General features: G+C 43.7%; 1 protein-coding gene across 2 annotated transcripts in view; it reads right to left on the bottom strand.

Annotated features, from left to right (window-relative positions):
• Nucleotides 1-19,777, bottom strand: part of BICDL1 (BICD family like cargo adaptor 1) — a 76,192-nt gene that overhangs the window by 16,571 nt on the left and 39,844 nt on the right. Inside the window, exons 3-8 of one of the 2 annotated variants that reach the window (XM_034791477.1) lie at nucleotides 11,597-11,713; nucleotides 10,217-10,228; nucleotides 7,916-8,062; nucleotides 5,044-5,223; nucleotides 3,880-4,098; nucleotides 2,314-2,457 (exon numbers count right to left, since the gene is read on the bottom strand). In XM_034791477.1, the coding sequence (XP_034647368.1) occupies nucleotides 2,314-2,457; nucleotides 3,880-4,098; nucleotides 5,044-5,223; nucleotides 7,916-8,062; nucleotides 10,217-10,228; nucleotides 11,597-11,713 (819 nt within the window). The remainder of the gene's footprint in view (nucleotides 1-2,313; nucleotides 2,458-3,879; nucleotides 4,099-5,043; nucleotides 5,224-7,915; nucleotides 8,063-10,216; nucleotides 10,229-11,596; nucleotides 11,714-19,777) is intronic. The other variant, XM_034791478.1, reaches the window with a different exon arrangement.

Here is a 19,777-nt window from a genome sequence, read left to right on the forward strand (position 1 = left end):
GCTGTATTCTGGAGAAGTGTGCTTTAATGTCTGGAGGGAGATGCTTGCCAACAATGTGCTAGCAGGTGGATCCCGTGTGATGAGATAGCTTACCCTTTTGATGTGCTGGATATGGCCTGAAAGCCTTGCTTCTGGTGAGGTAATAGATAGAACAACGCACTAGAGAGATCTAAGTAGGCTCTTCCTTTCTCCTGGCACTGAGCGTGGCTTTGGGAAGAAGGCTAGTCAAGCAATCCATTGGTTTAGGTGGAATTCTGAGACCACCGTAGGGATGAACTTGGGATATAGTATCAGTACCACCTTGTCCCTATGAAAGGGTGTGTAAGGCAGTCTGGCCATAAGGGCTCGGAGTTCATTAACTCTCTGTGCTGAGATAATGGCCACACCAAAGATGATGTTAAGGTGGTAATCAAAGCACTCGGACAGTGATTCAAAGGGGGGATCCAAGCTTTAGAAGGAGGCATTGAGGTCCCAGATGGGAGTTGGGTCTTTGACTGGAAGGCAAGCCCTGTAAGGGAGGCCTTTGAGGAATTTTGATACTGTAGGGCATGCGAAGACCAGCTATGAGTGTACTGGAGTGCGACAAGCAGATATTGCAGCAAGATGAACCCTGGGAGAGTTGAATCCTAACTCTGCATGATCTTGGATATTATTCAGGGGATCAAGTCATGCCAAGACCACGTGCCTTGCATCTGCAGGTGGTTCAGGTGGGTGCCCCAGCTTGTCCTTAAAGCGTCCGTAATAAGTGTTATCAGGAGGGAAAGGACAGAAAATGGCACCCCTTTTCTTATGTTCACTAGGTCTAGCCACCAAGTGAACTCTTGCATGACCTGAGGCACTGAACAGCTTTCTGAGATGTCTGGACAGGAAGTATACAGATGTCAGCCACAACTGTAAGGGCTATACGTGAAGTCTGGCAAGTGGCATATGCATGGACACTGACATGTAGTCTAAAAGTCTCAGACACGTATGCACTGTCTGAGGTAGGTTCTTGCCAATCTGGAGTCAATTAAAGCTCCTCTGAACTCATCTGCAGTGGCTTGAGAAACAATGTCTCATAGTTCATAAGGAGTCCTATTTAAGAGAATAGGGAAAGGAAGTATTCCAAGACTTAGAAATCTCATGTTGGAACATGCCTCAGCCAGTCATCCAGGAATTGGTGGACATGGATTCCCTACCTCCTTAAATGCTCTCCCACCACTGCTAGGCATTTGGTTAATATTCTTGGTGTTGTGGAGAGTCCAAAGGGCAGAACCTTGCATTTTTAATGGTTGGGCCCCACTGTGAATAAGCCATACATCTGTCCCACAAGAAGTACGCATCCTACAAGTTGAGAGCTGTGAGCCAGTCTTAAGCGTAGAACGAAGGAATGATGGAGGCATGCTGAACCAAAGACAACATATGTATTTGTTGAGTTTCCTCAGATCTAGGATAGGCCAAGACCCCCTTTCTTTTTCAGAATGAGGAAATACTGGGAGTAGAAGCCTCTTGCCTTAAGATCTGGTGGAACCCGCTTCATCTAGGAGCCACAGAGGAAAGAGGCCACTTCTGTTAGTAGTTGGCTGTCGTGAGAAGGATCCCTGAAGAGCAAGGCAGAGGGCAAAGAGTGGAACTCAGTGGGGTGGCTATGGGACCAGTGACTTGATCTCCAAAGTCTCGGCAATCCTCACAAGGAACTCCTAGAATGTTTTAGTCATCCTTTGCAGGTGCCGTTGCCGTTGGATACCACTTCATCTAGCAGCGAAGAGTGAAGACCATTTAGTGGTGAGATGAGGCACTGACATTGCTCAGCTCCTGGATCTGTCTCTTCCTAGTATTCACGCATCAGTGGTTTGGCTGGGGATGCTTCTGGGGAGAGAGATCTCTTCCTTTTCCTCAGTTCTGGAAGGCTTTGAAGAAGTGTTTAGGTTGAGCTGAAAATTAGTGTGTTGGATACTTGCCGGGTTCTGTCTTGCTGCCACGGCCAGTAAGAGGGAATCAAGACAAAGTTGCAGCCATCCCACCTTTATGCTCTCGGATGAGGCCGCACAGGGTGCATACATGGATCCTGCCACTCCAGTTCCAATCTTGCATGTGCCTGAGGCACATGCACACCTACAGAGGGATCCACACTGAGATATACTTGAAGAACATTGTGTTAGCAAAAATGGACTCATACAGGACTCTGAAAGGTGTTGCCAACAGGTCTTCTCAGGATATGACTAGATGACCTCTTCCAAATAAGCAGAGCGCCTTGTGGGAATGTGCCACAATCCTGTCTTACAAAGCAACATGCATTTCAGAAGGTCCAGGGAATCTGCATGGATTGCTCACCTGGCTGTGAAGTCTCTGCAGTTCCTCCAGGCTCTGCCTCAGTTTCCCTCTTTCTCCCTCCATTAACTCCCTCAGGGCCCTTGAGTCCTCACTTGTTTGCCTGATCTGTTCTTCTAAGGCATCATCATCACTTCTCCGAGAACTCTGGCAGCAAGAGAGAAACATCTTGCTCAGCTTTCATTTATACGTTACAGTTTGCATTAATTTTGTACTGATTTGGGGCCAGCTCTAAGAAAGTACGAGCAAAGTGGGAATGTCACTCTGCAAGAGCTCTGATGTTACAGTACACGTTCACATACATTTATAGTGTCCAGGGGGCTCACAAAGCAGCCAGTCACAAATACATCAACTAAGACGAACACACACACAGCCCCTAAGCCTGGGTAGAAAGAACACACACAGGTTACTTACCTTAGCAGAAAGAGATACAGACACGCTCCCCACTCTGTAATACTCTACCCGCATCTCTGACTACAACCCAGCTCTGATATTACCTCTTCATACACTTATTCCTAACCAGCTTTTCATGTTTAGGCCTTTATATGTTATCTCCATTCTCCCTTGAACAAATACAATCTTGTATTCTTTCTCAACCTTTTATGATTCAATCCCAACTCCTACAGGCATTGAAACTGGTTGGGTCAGGGTTCCCATTCATGTCTGAGGTTTGCAGGTACACATAGCCTGCTGGCTTATTTCTGGAGGTGCCATTCCAGAATGGAGCTGCCTTCAGGTTGGCTGTTTCCTTGTGGGGAACACACAAGTCTTGAGGATGAAGCAAATGGAGGGCCAAGATGTGACTTTTGAGTCTTTGTGAAAGGCTACACATTTCCCCACTACTTTACTCTGTCATGGAGGTTGTCCCAGTTCTCCAAAGAGAGGATCTGCAGGTCACCTCCAGAATGATTCTATTCAATCACCTATTATGTTAAGTTTCTGAGCTTTGCTTCTATCCTCAGTACTCCAAGGCAAAAATACGTGATATGTTGCTGCAGGAGATTCTCTCTCCCATGCATAGGGGCCACCTCTGGTGGCTTATCACAGGAGGGTTTGTGTCTATACTCTATAGGACCCCAATTCTCATGATAACTCTTACCTTGCTTTTCACTCTCGCTGATCTCTTTATATCACTGCAGTTTAAAACAGGGTTGGGAGACTTTAATCAGAAATGATGGTGAAAGAACCAAAATACCATGAGAAAGTTTGCAATATTTTCAAGCTGGCTGAAACTAACACTAACTAGAACTCTTGCATGAAACCCTGATGAGTTCTCCAGAGTGATTTCCAGACTGGAGAGATTTGGATAAGTATCTGAACAGAACCTTGATACCTTTTGAGGTCATAAGCTTAAATCCCTTGGGTTGGCATGTCTAAATACTGGCCTACTTGTGATATGTGAGATTGCTGGAAATGGGTTGTGCACCCTGATGTCCCATCTTCAAAGCCACAAAAGAATTCTGAAAGCCCACAGAATTAAGGATCTAAAATAACTCATCCATACCAGACTCTTCCTTGCCTAGCACCAACACTGACACCAAAAATCCTTCTCTGTGTCCAGCTACCTACCGGGGAGTCCGTGCCATCTAGAACACTTTGTATCAACCTCTTCAGCTCATTGAGACCGGCACGTAGACTGCCAGCGGGGACATCTTTGGCTGATGAGGTTTCTGAAGACTCATCCATGGAGGAGTCTGTGGAGACTGCAGAGTCTGCGCTGTCATTTCCTCTGAGATGAGAGCAGAGATATCTGACTTGGCAATAGGCCTCCCAGAGCTGCAGTCTCAGCTGGAACAAGACAGCATTATATTAGTCCGTGGCTTCAGGGACCCATGAGATTCTATTGCCTGTAGACTTCCAGGATGTGACCATGCCCTGTTAGCTAGAAAAGTCCTTTGATGCACCCTATCCTAGATATAATATTAATGAAAAACAAAAAGTACTTATATAGTGCTTTTCATCTAGAGGTCTCAAAGTATCATTACCTGCATTGCATATATAGGGAAACTGACACAGAGAGGTTACTTGGTTTGCCTAATGCTACATGGTGAGTCAGCGTGGGAAATTGAGATAGATTTCCTGACTTACAGCCCAGTGCCATGTCCACTGGATCATACTGTCTCCTTGAACAACCAGGACTTGTGTGGCCCTTGCTCTTTTCATCTGTGTGCACGCGCACATGGATTTTAAGTGTACTTTACAATATTGTCTCGTTAGACTGACCTCACACTTGGTAAGGCAACTCCCATCCTTTCATGTATTTATACCTGCTCCTGCATCTGATGAAGTGGGTTCTAGCCCACGAAAGCTTATGCCCAAATAAATTTGTTAGTCTATAAGGTGCCACAAGGACTCCTCCTTGTTTTTGCTGATACAGACTAACACAGCTACCACTCTGAAACCTTTACAATATGTGTTAGCAGTGCAGCCCTTTCTCTCTCTCCTAACTGGTGTGGTTTTGTACCCCTAGGTAAGTTCACACCAGCATGTGCACATGTATTAATGCAGTGCTATATCAGATAAAAAAAAGTGTTGGATGACTACGGTGTGGTTTGCAATAGACTGTGACTGTGGGTTTCTTAACTGATATCAATAGCAGCTTTGTGGAATGTGTGGTGTGATTCATTGCTGTTTGCACTAGTCTGCTATGCTTTCCTAGTCTGCTGTGTGCGTTCATATGGTGCACATTTACAAAGGTTCATACACTTCCCCAGTGTGCAAGGATGATCATACCTGCTCTCTCTCTTGTTCCAGTTCTTCTGCCTCCATGCTCTGCTCAATCTCAGATAGCAGGGATGTGCTGGTTGTGTTGAAACTTTGGAGACTTCTCTCCTCGCTAAGCTCTTCTACCTTTCCCTGGAGCTGCCGACAGGACAGCCGAACCTCCTGGAGCTCCAGCTGACTTTGATGCAGCTTCCAAAGGAAATCAAAGGAAAAAACAAAACTAGTGAATATGACTGAAGACTAGATGAATCTCTCAGCTCATGAAGGACCTTGGTGGGAGCCCTGAAAAGAGGGTTTCCCCGCATGTGGGAGGAACGGTCTTTGCTGCTTGTCTAATTTCTAAAGCTTAACAGTCTAAGACATTATTACCAAAACTTTACTTGCAGCTAAAACTAGACATGGGCTGGGATCTAAAATATGTTGAAGACTCAAAATCACTAGGTTAGTTATGGCTAAGATGTATTTTGAAGAATTCCAGAAGGAGCTAAGGAAAAATTAGCTAATTGGACAACAAAGCAACAACTGAATTAAAAAAAATCACACAACCATTTGTGTTTCAAAGAGATGTAGTTAAACCCTGGTCATTCAAACCCCAGTTAACCAAGATTCACATATCCACCGCATCTAAAATTCACAGAGAACCATTTCATTAATTTGAAACTCCAGTTATCTGAATGTTTCAGATATCCCTCAAGGCATTTAAATCAGGGCAGCATATCTGTAGTGAGAGGGTACACAACTGAGTAAATGATTATTTACAAAAATATATGTGACGATATACTTGTAAGTGATGTAAACGGAAAGTAACACAAATATATTAGGTCTCTTGTTACACTGCTGGTACAAAGTCAAAGCAGTAAACCCTAGTATTGGGTGCAATCACTTTCTTCACAAATAACAGGCAGACCAAAATTCAGTGGACACAAGATAATGGGGAGATAATGTACATGAAAAGGAACAGTTTAATCCATCTGTTTACACTGGCAGGTTCTGAATTAGTGATAGCCTCTAAGGAAAAAGATCTAGGCATCATTGTGGATGGCTTCGTGTACAGAGGTGTTCAAAAAATCTAAGATGCTAGTGTGTACTAAGTAGGGAATAGAGAGAAGTATGAAAAAAATACTATGACACAACGATGGTAAGTCCTCACCTTGAATACCGCATTCTGCAATGGTTCCCTCATCTTAAGAAAGACAGCAGAAAAGGTCCAGTGGAGGGCACCAAAATTAGTTAGAGGCATGCTGTGGTGGGGGCGGGGTCCAGATGTGGCAAGATGAAAAAAGACTAGGAGTATGTAGTTTGGAAAGGAGAAGAGTTCTGATAGATATTTTTATAAATACTGTATACTACAAAAAAAGCAGTTGGGAGCTCCTATTTAACTCTCTCCCATTACATGAGAACTAGAGGACACTTGCTGAAATTAAGAAGTGGAAAAATAAATGAATAAAGGAAATATTTTAATGCAATGTACAATTAGTCTATGAAACTTACTTGTGCAAATTGAGGCACATAGCTTAGTAAATTTTAAAATCTGATTAGAATAAATTACATTAATTAGAATAAAATTATAGAGGCTGGTGAAATGGACAGCTCAGGATGTTAGTAATGGCAGAAAAAGTCTTTCACTTCTAGGTCACCAGTTCAAATCCACACCAGGCTGGTAGCAGATTACTGAGTAGGGCTCAGATTGTAATGACTTTCATCTGCATAAAATGAATTGGTGGGTTTCAGTCCAGTTCCCGGTGGACAGGTGTCCAAGTCAAAAACCCACCCTCACAGCTCACATTAACTGGCCCCCAAAATGGCAGTCTCACAGCAGAGAGGCCAAGGAGACTGAGCTCCCGGGATGGAGTTCCTCCAAGCCCGGATTGAGGAACAGTGGTAGGGCAGAGTGAGAAACTTTCAGTTTCCAGGACTGTTGACCCTGAGTTCAGGAAGAAATTCTTCCCCTAATCTACTATGGTAAATCAGGATTCTAGTTAAGTGCATTATAGGGGATTTTGCACCTCCTGCTGAAGGAGCAGCCAAAGTCAGACAGAAAATACCAGTCTGTTTGTGTAGCAGTTCCTATATTCTTGTATTCCACAGACTGGCAGAGAAAACAGGGAGCTAATTGCCAAAGAATAAAATAGTCGGTAGAGCCACAAACCTGCATTGGGTAGGGTGAATTGAGAAAAGAAACCATAACAGATCACTCACCACCCAGAAACAGGCCCTATAACACTGACATAGCAACTTGTTCAACATCATTCCAGGAGTAATGTTTACTAAGGTGAGCATTGGCCTGCTAAACTCAGGGTTGTGAGTTCAATCCTTGAGGGGGCTAGTTGGGGATTGGTCCTGCTTTGAGCAGGGGGTGGGACTAGATGACCTCCTGAGGTCCCTTCCAACCCTGATATTCTATCAAGAGATGCTGAGAACTCCATGGGTGTGTCATGAACCTTTTGAATAGTGACAGATCTGAGGCTGGCTACCATGCTCTGGACCTCTGGCCAAAATAACCATAAGCGGACCTTATTGGAGTTAGTCCCAGTAAGAAATCAGCAGATATGCAACCAGATTCCTCAACCTCCATTGAAGTACCTGTTTTCCTTGATCAAATGTTCTCACTCCTTGTTCTAATAGTTCATTTTCTCTTCCTTTAGTCTCCTCTGTGAGAGTTCCCATTCTCTGCAGGCCATATCTAGGCTCTACCCACTCTGTTGTTCCTCTGTCATCATAAGAGTCATTTTACTCTTCCCTTTGGTCTCCTATCTCCAAATTCCCATTCTCTTAATTGTAGGTCCTATCCCAGAACCCCTCCTTTATCCCTTCTTAGCTTTCAGAGTTCCATTTTCTCTTTCATTTGAGACTCTCTCTCTCCACCTCCTGTTCTCCTCACCTGCAGATCCTTATCATGGCTTTGTCTTTCCAGGACCAGCACTCGCTCCTGCAGTTCCTCCACGGTTCCCTGAAGCAGATCGTTTTCCTCCATCATGGCACTAAGGCGACACTCCAGCTCCCGCTTCCTATCTGTAAGCATCTTAATCTGAAAGGGAAAGAGAGCTCGAGGTGGGCTCCAGGCTTTGGGAATTTTTTTTTCTTTTACAATGTGGTAAGAGAAAAGCAGCAGGAACCAGAGAACGTCTGTGTCTGCACCTGTATGAGAGAGACTGTGCCTCTTTATGCAACTCAGAGCTTAGGAAGAGGCTGAAAGAAAACGCCTCCCACCAGAAAACTCTGTGGAGCAGAGTGGGAGTGCAGCTCCTGAGACGCTGGAATGTGCGTTGCCAGGCAAACGTAGAGGGAGGGAAGGGGAGAAAACATTGTGTACCTTGGAATTTCCTAAGAGCTACAGTAAAGCATGACCCTGCCCTACCCCCCTCCTAAGGATTCACCCAGACCATAAAATCTGCAAGAATGTGAAAAGCTAGTTACTCAGCCCAGCTTTATTATGACTCTGTTCCTGGTGTGAGCAAATGTTGGAGTTCCCAGGAAGGGAACTCTCCTGCGTTTTTACAGGGCCACTTACTGGAATCCCCAGGAGAGAAGGGTGTGTGTGTGTGTGTGTGTGTGTGTGTGTGTGTGTGTGGCGTTGTGATCGTACACCTTGTTCTTTGCTTATGTTTGGTTTGATGATTTCTCAACACGATATAATTTTATGCTTTAAAAAACAGCCTGATAGTTTTATGCAACAATTACTGATATCTCCCCAACAATTACTTGCTTTAAAATAGATTCAGGCCTTTCAATTGTCCAGTGCAGCAAGCGCAGGTGATGAGGGGCAATGTGCCAAGTCCATTCCCTTAGCAAGAAGCTGTATATAGGATGATTCAGCACTAATAAAGGCCACTCTTTATTTAACCAGGAAAGAGAATACATTTTCCCATCTAGCTATCTATCCAGGTTCTTCTACGGTGCCTACCACTATGATACCTGAGTGCTGAGGGGTATGTTTTGTACACTGTCCAATGCCATCAGCTGTTCTTCAACTATGCTCACAGACCTTTGATGCTCCCAGTACTTCCTGGTCAGTTCCTACACCATCTCACATGGCTTGGTCCAGCAACTCATGTTCCCTAGGCCTATCTGATACCCACTCTCTTAGCTGCTCCCTAGTAGTGTCCGGGGTCCTTTCAGACCTCTCCGATAGCTTGGGGAATATGCGCAAAGGTCTCTTCAAATCTCTTTTGCAGCTCCTTGAATAACCTGCTGGTTCTCTCCAGGTTGCCCTCCCACCTGTTCTGGATGCACTCCTAGCCCCCATTAACACATGCCCTAGATGCCTTAAACCATCTCAGATATTGGTCTAGCCATTCTATGGTTGCCTTCTAGACTCTCCTCTAATCCCCTCTGCCTTACTGTTCTCTAGGTCTTCTCCAGTACACCCATGTTAGTTGCTAACTGTCCTCCAGGCTGTCTCTGATATTCTTCCACCTGGCTGCCTTCCAAGCCCTATGTTTATGGTTATGTACCTAGTGTACAGATGGTACCTGGACACAGATTAACTAGACAGTCAGCTGTCCTGGAGAAAGGGGGAATGCTGTATTCATCCAGGGGAATCAAGTGTTTGGAAAGATGATATAATAATAATAATTAATTATTATTAATGGAGATATCCTATCTCTTAGAACTGGAAGGGACCTTGAAAGGTCATCGAGTCCAGCCCCTTGCCTTCACTAGCAGGACCAAGTACTGATTTTGCCCCAGATCCCCAAGTGGCCCCCTCAAGGACTGAACTCACAACCCTGGGTTTAGTAGGCCAATGCTCAAACCACTGAGCTATCCCTCCCCCCATAAGGAATATTATGTCAATTTTGTATATCTGCATTTCTCTATTTATAGAACACCTCCTGTACATATTAGGACATTATTCTTCTATGAGTAATGATTGCTGAGAAGTCTCTTCCCCTACAAGCATGACTTCAATGTAATGGAGAGAAGGGATGCAATAGAGAGAAACACAGAACAAACAGAAGGACTGCATTTTACATTAGTACTTGTTATAAAACTCAGTAATGAACACCCTGTGAATAAGTAAAAAAACAACCCACAACTGTCCTGCAGGCCTTGGGCCAAGGCAAGGGGGTGAGGGGAAAAAATGGGCTGAAAGCGCAAGACAGGAAGGACCTTAACAGGTGGGGCATGCACAGTGATGGTAACAGACATGCATTCAAAACTCAATCAAAGCATCTGTACTTACTTCAAGGACCTGCTGCTCCACACCAAGGGGAAGAGGACAGGAAGGGAAAAGGAAAAAAGGGGGTAGGGAGGGGAAGAGAAGCAGAAATTTAGGAAAAACTCTTCTAATCAGTTAAAAAGTAGTAGGATTGTACAATAGGGTTTTTCCCCACTCCTCCAGGTCCTTCATATTCAAATCTCCCATCCTCCCCAGATCACAGAAGGAAAAGGAAACAAACAACATACTGGCCAAGATATCCAGAGCTAAAATAAATATAAAGGACGGCCTCATGTTTCCACATCCATCTCAAATGCAGGAGAGGATTTCTGCTTTCTTCTCAGCCATTCAGAACAGCTCCCTCCTCAGAAGTGGAGTGTGTGTTTGGATGTGGCCCACTGGAACATACCCACATTTTGTCTCTAAAAGCTCCCCCTTGCTGTCTCCCCTGCTTTACATCTTCCTGACAGGATTATCTTTTAGACAGGGGCTAAAACAAACTGAAACAGGATGAGGCGCTCTCACTGCACCAGTCAGGAAGAAGGAGCTCTGTATATACCCCTGCCTTTACAACATTATCCATACTCAGAGTTGAATGGCAGGGAATGTCTTCCACTGAGCTCTCAGAGAGACTCATAGACTCATAGACTTTAAGGTCAGAAGGGACCATTATGGTCTGCTTCTTCCAAAACATTCTTTCATGACAGTAGCTGTGCCTGTATGACAGTCACCACCTTAAAGAGGGTAAACTTAAAGGCCTTTAGGTGACTAACACACTTTTGTACATGCAGTGTTGTTGTAGCTATGTCAGTCCCAGGATATTAGAGAGACAAGGTGGGTGAGGTAATATCTTCTATTGAACCCACTTCTGTTGGTGAGAGACGCACGCTTTTGAGCTTACACAGAGCTCTTCTTCAGGTGACCTGAACATACCCACGTTTTGGCTCCTCAGAGATCCACCTCACTGTCTCCCCTGCTTTCCATCTTCCTGATAGGATTAAGTGACCTGAAGAAGAGCTCTGCGTCAGCTCAAAAAGCGTGTCTCTCTCACCCACAGAAGTTGATCCAATAAAAGGTATTACTTCACCTACCGGGTCACACTTGGGTACACTAACTCAGGCTGTTTTCAAAACAGGGGACAACTCTGCTACTTATATACAGGAGTCCTGTTGGTGTGAACGAGGAGCATCAGTTGAGAGAGAAACACAGGTGGCCAACTAAATTAATTAGCTCCTTCTGCCCTCTAGCTAGCATCCCTTTTTCTTGCTGGCACAAACTATCACGATTAGGAATTTGGTTTTGTTTACCCAGTTCAGAGGGGTTCATTACATAAGATTAAAATATCACTGAGTACCTTGAGAGACGTATCAAACCTTAAACCACCATGATCAGAAGGCCACTTACCTCAGCCTGGAGACTTTCGAGTCGTACTATATGTTGACTGGTTGATGAGTTCTTCTCCCGGAAGTCCTCTCGAAGGGTATGGACCTGCATTGAGAGTTGTCTCTCCACCTCTGATGCCTGCAGATAGGAGGCCACACACAATTACCTCGAAATGAGAAACAGGGGCAGGAAAAAGTCCAGAAAGTGATTAGCTTCTCCCACCCAAGGTGGATTTTATAAATGTGAAGGAAACCCCTAAATTGATGTTATTTCCCAACAAAGTCTGGAATCACTAAAAATTCAGAAAAGGGGAGGCACACTGTGAGCTGGCTAACCCTCCATACACAGCTGCTGAAGATGCTTGAGTTGCATAGGGTTATAAATCAGTGCAGAAGTCTTCCCACCCAGCCTCCTAGAACCACTGCAATTAGCAACCAGCTCAAGGATGGGGACAACCGAAGAACACAGCCCACAGCTTTCCTCCATTTCACTTCGCACACTCCTACGGCATCCAGGGGCTGTGCTGAGCCTCAGCATTAGTAGACCAAATTTACCTCATTTGCATCTATTTATCTATGGCACGAGAAGAGGAATAACTTGACAGTGAGGGTAGCCGGAAGTTGATTTCTCTGGGTCAATCATGTTGTTTCATTAAAAGATTTAAAGTGATCTCCGGCACCCCACACTAAGCCCTGGGCCATCTCTCTACTGGTATGGTTCTAATAATCTTTGCCTTAGGTCTATGGCCTGATAAAGGGGGAGATGCTTCAGGTGCATCTCTGAATGGGGTTTGTTATGCTCTTCCCTTTGGTTTTGTCAGCAAAGATGGCTCCCAGGTTGGTATGATGAGGCTTGAGAATAGTTCCAGAACATTCAACCAGCCATTCCTCAGAGACTACTGCAGACTTTCAGCTGTAGTAATAGCCACAGAACAACCCTACTGCCACTCAGAAATTCAAAACGATCCCTGAACATAGCCTACTAAAATCATTAACGAGGAAAAAGAGCAAAGCCACTTTTTCCAGATTGGAAAAAAATGGTGGTAAATCGGAAAAAGCTGGTTTAATTGGTTCTCTCAGGATTTCCTGCCTCCCTGTATGTCAAACCTAATTCAAAGAAGCCACTCCCTGACCCCTATTAATAAGAACCATAGCACCCAAAGGTCATGCCTATATCTGTCAATAAAAAAAGCTCTGTTGTGGGCTACTAACTGATTTTAGCGTCCATCCTGGTCCATTTCCAGCTTGGAAAAGAGGAGACTAAGGGGGGATATGATAGAGGTATATAAAATCATGAGTGATGTGGAGAAAGTGGATAAGGAAAAGTTATTTACTTATTCCCATAATACAAGAACTAGGGGTCACCAAATGAAATTAATAGGCAGCAGGTTTAAAACAAATACAAGGAAGTTCTTCTTCACGCAGCACACAGTCAACTTGTGGAACTCCTTACCTGAGGAGGTTGTGACGGCTAAGACTATAACAGCATTTAAAAGAGAACTGGATAATTTCATGGTGGTTAAGTCCATTAATGGCTATTAGCCAGGATGGGTAAGGAATGGTGTCCCTAGCCTCTGTTTGTCAGAGGATGGAGATGGATGGCAGGAGAGAGATCACTTGATCATGGCTTGTTGGTACACTCCCTCTGGGGCACCTGGCATTGGCCAGTTGGTAGACAGGATACTGGGCTAGATGGACTTTTGGTCTGACCCAGTATGGCCGTTCTTATGTTCTTATCCTACCCTGTACCAATATATTGTGTTTCTGGCTCTTGCTTCAATTGTCACTCCTGAATGACACTGCAAATCCCCCATTTTATTTGTCTTTAACCATTGTTGTTACAGGTGCAGCACGTACCCACTACAATAAAAACATAGCGATATGGAAGACAGCTTTAAGAAGCAGATGCAATGATCTCAGCATCTTGATCAGTTATCAGATTAACCCTAAACAGGGTCAATGAATTGCAGGTTTTGTATATGATTAATTAGCCTTGTAAAGATGCTTTGGAATACTTCAACATGAAACACCGTATACATATAAGACAACCATCCTCCTCAGATGAAGGATGCTATAAAGGTCTTTTTCTGTGAGTATGACACACTCAACTTCCACTGATGTCAACAGGAATTGAAGAGACTAATAGGTACAATTGGTGCTACACAGGATGGGGCTTTAAAAGAGCAATATATTATGATGCTGTTATCTGAGGGCCAACAATAGTATTAAGCAATGTAAACTCAAGTTGTGCATAGAGATAATTAATTCAACATTAACTCAGTCTGATTTTCCATGCGTATCAGCTGACTCAAGACATGGTTTTGTATGTGTGTATGCAGGTACCCACACCCAAGTTATGCAAGCACTCAGAACTCCAGGAACAACAGTGTTTCAGAAGATATGCATAGGACTTGATGTTGCAGAGTCTAGTCTAGCTGTAGGATGATGAACTATACAGAAAAATAACCTGGTACTAATACAGAGAAGAAGAAATAATGCAGGAAAAAGTAATTCAGGTAAGAAAAAAAGAACTTGTTGCAATACACACAGCTGGTTTGGGTAAACCCATTAGAGACCTCAGGAGTCCACACATTTTAATTACCTTTACATCATGAACTTGTAAAAATTTGAAATGCAATAAAAAATGCTTTGGCATGAGCCCCTTCGCCATGCTGTTTCCTAGAAAATAATGTTTGATTTCCAGCAAGTGATTTTTGTTAACGAGAAACAAATCTCTATGCCATTCAGCTATGCAGATGTCATCTCAACCAGGAATCTTTTATTACTTATTATTATTATTTTTAAAAATTTAATATGGAATATTATGTGATGAGTGATGGTTTAGCATGAAATCTACATGGAAAATGGCAAAGTTTTTTGTTTTTCTCAAAACAGAAGACAAGTTGTCTTGCTGAAAAACCTGATGGATGAAGTGTTCTGCTTTAGCAGATAGTTATGATTGAAGTGGGGTTGTGGTTGACTCAATTTTACATTTCAAGGAGGGAGGTGAGAAAAGTGGTTCTTGGGATTGTGTGATTTCAGTGGCTACAATTTAAAGGGGAGTTTACTGCACCGCAAATATTACTAGCATAGTATGCTTTCCCCTCCACCCACCCCATCCCAGAACAAGTTCCACCAGGACTCATGCATCCGATGAAGTGGGTTTTAGCCCACGAAAGCTTATGCCCAAATAAATGTTAGTCTCTAAGGTGCCACAAGTACTCCTCGTTCTTTCTGCTGATACAGACTACACAGCTACCACTCTGAAACCTGTCACCAGGACTTTGTGATTCTTTTAGCTTTGTGGTAAGCTTGGACGTGGAAAAGAAAAGCATATCCACTTTGACTATCTGCTCAGTGGTAAATTATGTCTCTACCACTATTCTTTGAAAATGTAAAAGGTAAGGCAGAGTAGGCTATTTATCTGCTGAGGCCTCAAGCTGGCTGATATGCTTGACTGGGCTGAATCATCAGTGCAACACAATCCAACACTTACACAACAGAGACACAGACTGATATATGCCACGTTGGGCTTTTTGGGGGGTTAATATGATTACTATATTAACATAGCTCACAAGACTGAAACATAGTTTTAAATCACCTGCTAAGAATTTTTTTTTTTTACTACTTTGTGATGAGAGAGAACACAAATTCACTGTTGTCATGGGGCATGTCTACACTAGTAAAAACAGGTGTATTTGTACAATGTGATAGCTAACACACAAAATCTTAATGTAGACATGGCAAGTTGTAGTTTTAGCTCGATTCACCTGACTAAGGTCATCTCGTGGAGGTGAGTAAAATAACACCTTCCTGAGCCACATAAAGTGTGGGAAACGTAATCACCCACCAATAGCCTAGTGGAGATAAAAAGCAAGTGACCACATCACATGTTTCTTTATTTCTCTCCTCAACAGCATGGAGAGAAATGGTTCCAATCCAGAGTCACCCTTAGCTAATCAAATAATTTATTTTTACATTCCCAAATTTTCCAGCATTCACAGATCCAAGAAGATCACTTCTCAGCTGGTCGCTGTGTATTGAGATCCACTTGTCACTGTTGAATTTTCGTGCCAGCTTGGTTCTGGAGGTTATTAATGCTGCTGCCAAATTCACTTCTCCAGATATGGATTGAAAAGGACTGAATTTTCCTCCTACATTTAAATTATTTTATAGAAAAAAATCTCAATAGAATCAAATGCTCTAAAGGTTACAGAGCAACACAAGTTTCAGTTAAACAATAAGTAGAATCAGAAAACCTAAATATTTATTATTTTGATGTATAAAGTCCCCAAATTGCTCAGCTCATGTTCTGCCTAACATTTAACAATGTCTGATTTTAATATGTCCATTTACCTTTAGTGTTCTCAAAGATCTTGTCTTTGCTCTACCTTTTCCTTCAGAGGTGGATTAAGGTTTCCTGGGGCCCTGGGCCAGAGTAAGTGGGGGGCCTCCCCCACCCCTTCCATCTGTGGCCTCACACCTGTTCCGCCCCTTCCGCCTGTGGTCCTGCCCACAGCCCCACCCCTTTCTGTCCCTTCCACCCAGGGTCCCCTGCTCACTGCAGCCCTTTTGCTCCTTTCTGCCCACCCCGCCACTGTGGCCCCAAGACCAGAGAAGCTCTGTCCCTGTACCATGGCCCCGTGATGTGCAGTGGGGAGTGAGAGCTCCTCCAGTCCCAGGGCTGCAGCAGGGGTCCAGGTGCTAGAGTTTTCCCCTGCTGCCCCCAGTGCTTCTGCAGGGGATCAGGGTCAGGGCGCTGGGGCTTCTTGCGTCCCACCTGCCCAGTGCTTCTGCCGGACAGCGGGGTCAGGCATGGCGGCTTCCCCTGCCTCCCTGTGGCTTCTGCTGGGGATGGGTGGAGGTGCTGCGGCTTCCCCCGCCCAGGGAATTCTGCCGGGGATGGGGTCAGGGGCTGCTGGGGGAGGGGCTTCCTCTGTTCCACCCACCCAGCACTGCTGTCGCAGAGTGGGCTTGGGGTATGGGGGCTTCCCCGCCCGGCACTGCTGCTGGAGAGCGGATCATTCTGAGATCTGTTAGCAGGAGTGTTGTAAGCAAGACACAAGAAGTAATTCTTCCACTCTACTCAGGACTGATAAGTCCTCAGTTGGAGTGTCCAGTTCTGGGCCATCATACTTTGGGAAAGATGTGGACAAACTGGAGAAAGTCCAGAGGACAGCAACAAAAATGATTAAAGGTCTAGAAAACCTGACCTATGGGGGAAGAGTGAAAAAACTGGGTTTGTTTCAGCTGGAAAAGAGAAGATTGAGGGGGGACATCAGCTGGAAAAGAGAAGATTGAGGGGGGACATAACAGTCTTCAAGTATGTAAAATATTGTTATAAAGAGGAGGTGATACATTATTTTCCTTAACCACAAAGACAGGACAAGAAATAATGGGCTTAAATTGCAGCAAGGGAGATTTAGGTTAGACATTAGGAAAAACTTCCTAACTGTAAAGGTAGCTAAGCACTGGAACAACTGGGAGGTTTTTAAAAACAGGTTAGAAAACACCTGTCAAGGGATGGTCTACATAACACTTAGTCCTGCCTCACTGAGGGGACTGTACTAGGCGATCTACTGAGGTCCCTTTCAGTCCTATATTTCTATGATTTTGGCCTCAAGTGTTTAAGTAAAGACTTCCTTTTTTTGCTAGATGCTTTCTACTGGAGCCCTGATGAATGTCTCCGTTTTTTTCTTTTTAACTGCTAAGAAATAAAACCAAGCAGATAATGTAGCAGAAAAATGTGGTTTATGAGATAAAATAATCCCAAGAGCTTTAATATTGGAATTTATGAGAACTGCCAGGCTCAGAGGAAGATACAAACTTTCCTAATGTTTGGGGAAATTTTGGATCAAATTTTCAAAGGACCATTTCTGAAAATAAGTCCTATATAGAAAGCTAACAAGACTGTAAGAAGCCAGCCTCTCTACCTAATGTACTTTTATAAGGAAGACAATATAAATTTAATGAAGACTATTCAAGACAAATGTTAGTTTACTAAATCATATATAAAAGGAGAGACAGCTCTTAATTAATGGCAAAGCGAAAAAAAAATGGAAGTGACTGAGTTACTCATTTACTAATTTGCCAATAGCTGAGTTCAAGAGCTCTCCTTTCCTCTGTCACTGCTCCTGGATCATTAACACTTACAGTTCAGCAGTTTCATGCACTGCCTCCATGGCTTTAAGGTACCTGCAATATCTCCAATTTTTAAAGGGGACGGCAGAGGAACCATGAATGTGGGTCTTGAAAGGTAAGTAGAAAAGGAAATTATTAAATATTTTGTTTTAAAATATATTTCTCCATAATAATAAAGTTTTTAATATATGTCCAGTTATTGCTTTGGGAGCTTAAAAATTTTTACCAATGCTTCCAATTCATGTCAATTCATTTATTCAGGTCCACTCTGAACAGTGACTCTAAGAGCAATATCATGGAGTTCCTTGTTTATGGCCTCTCAATAACTCCAGATTAAATGTGCTCATTTTATAAGTGAAATGAAGCCTTTCCTAATTGCCAGCCACTGCAACTCAAACTGTTAACAACTGCGTTGACTAGTTAGCAGTTATGACTTTGAACACACAAAGAGAAACCTTTCCACGCTTTCTCTGTAGCACCTGTTATCGTAGTTTCTAAGTGCTATATAGTTAATTTAGAGCTGTGAAGTGTTTCTTATCAGAATCCTTGCGTGGATTCTGTCCTTTGCCTCTCCAAGGGTACTTCTACACTACCTGCCGAATCGGTGGGCAGCGATCGATCCAGCGGGGATCGATTTTATCGCGTCTAGTCTAGACGCGATAAATCAACCCCTGAGTGCTCTCCCGTCGACTCCTGTACTCCAGCTCGGCGAGAGGCAAAGGCGGAGTCGACGGGTGAGCGTCAGCCGTCGACTTACTGCAGTGAAGACACCGTGGTAAGTAGATCTAAGTATGTCGACTTCAGCTACGTTATTCACATAGCTGAAGTTGCTTAACTTAGATCGATCCCCGCCCCCGCTAGTGTAGACCAGGGCCAAGATTACAGAATTCAGGGGCCAGATCAGCTCTTTCTCCCCCCCTGCCCCCATAGTAAGAAAGTGCCATTTCTACATAGAGAACACGGTGGGTGAGGTAATATCTTTTATTGGACCAACATCTGTTGGTGAGAGAGACGACCTTTTGAGCTTACACAGAGCTCATAATTATCTCTCTCACCCACAGAAGTTAGTCCAATAAAAGACCACCATTTCTACATAGTCACTTTGCAGTGCAAAACCACCATGAGTAAAAGGTTAATCTCTATTACATAGTTCAATATAAATTATACACTATCTTGTGCTAGATATTGTGGCTTTCTATGTTAAAAAAATTACACTGGAAAAATTAGAACTTCTGTCTGTATCACATGATGGAAGCAAAAAAATTCCTAACACTATTTGAAAACTCTTCTATGGTAAAGGCTTTAAGAAGGGATTTTTTCACACAGTTGAAGGGCTGTTAGCATTGCATAGCAGGTTTAATATCCTAGGATATTTTTAGAACATTGGCATTTTCAGTGTCCGTGAAAGTGTATGTTTGTCTTTCTATCCACAGTTGGGTTGTTGCACTGTTGCAGGTATATTTCATACAGGAGCAATGGGTGAATATGCCCTATCTGCTTAGCTAATGTGTGGAAGTATTTCATTTTCTGAAAGAGGTTTCTTTCTACCCAGTATCAACTCCCTTAATGTCTGCAAGCAACGCCTGCAAATACGGAGCATCACCCACTCACCTACAGCTGCTCTTTCCTCACCTGCAATTTGAGTCAAGCTGACAGGTTCAGGACTCCTCTAGCCTGGCAGGGAGTCTTAAATCTTGAAGTTCTGTCTTCTGGTCTATGGGTATGATCAGAAGCCAAGTACTTAACCTAGACAGACCTAAGGGAAGCCCAATTGACAGAAGTTCCAGAAAGAATAGCCGTGGATCCTGTGCTTGGAGACAGAGGCACTTGGTAAGTGGTGTGTTTAGTCCATCTGTTTGCTTTGTTTTCCAAGAGGGTCATGTGACTGGGCTGTGGGCTCTGAATAAGCCAGGTAAGACAGGTTTGTTTGTTTATGTCTTCGTGAGAACCATGTGGCTGTCATCCTGGGGTCTTTGATCAGCTCCAGTGTCTGAAGTATGAGTGAGTAATTCCTCCCTGTTATTTAGGGGGTGGGTTTAAGTAGTGAGGTTTAGTATATGTC

The sequence above is a fragment of the Trachemys scripta genome, chromosome 15, assembly GCF_013100865.1.
Source record: "Trachemys scripta elegans isolate TJP31775 chromosome 15, CAS_Tse_1.0, whole genome shotgun sequence".
In the NCBI taxonomy this organism is placed as follows: domain Eukaryota; kingdom Metazoa; phylum Chordata; order Testudines; family Emydidae; genus Trachemys; species Trachemys scripta.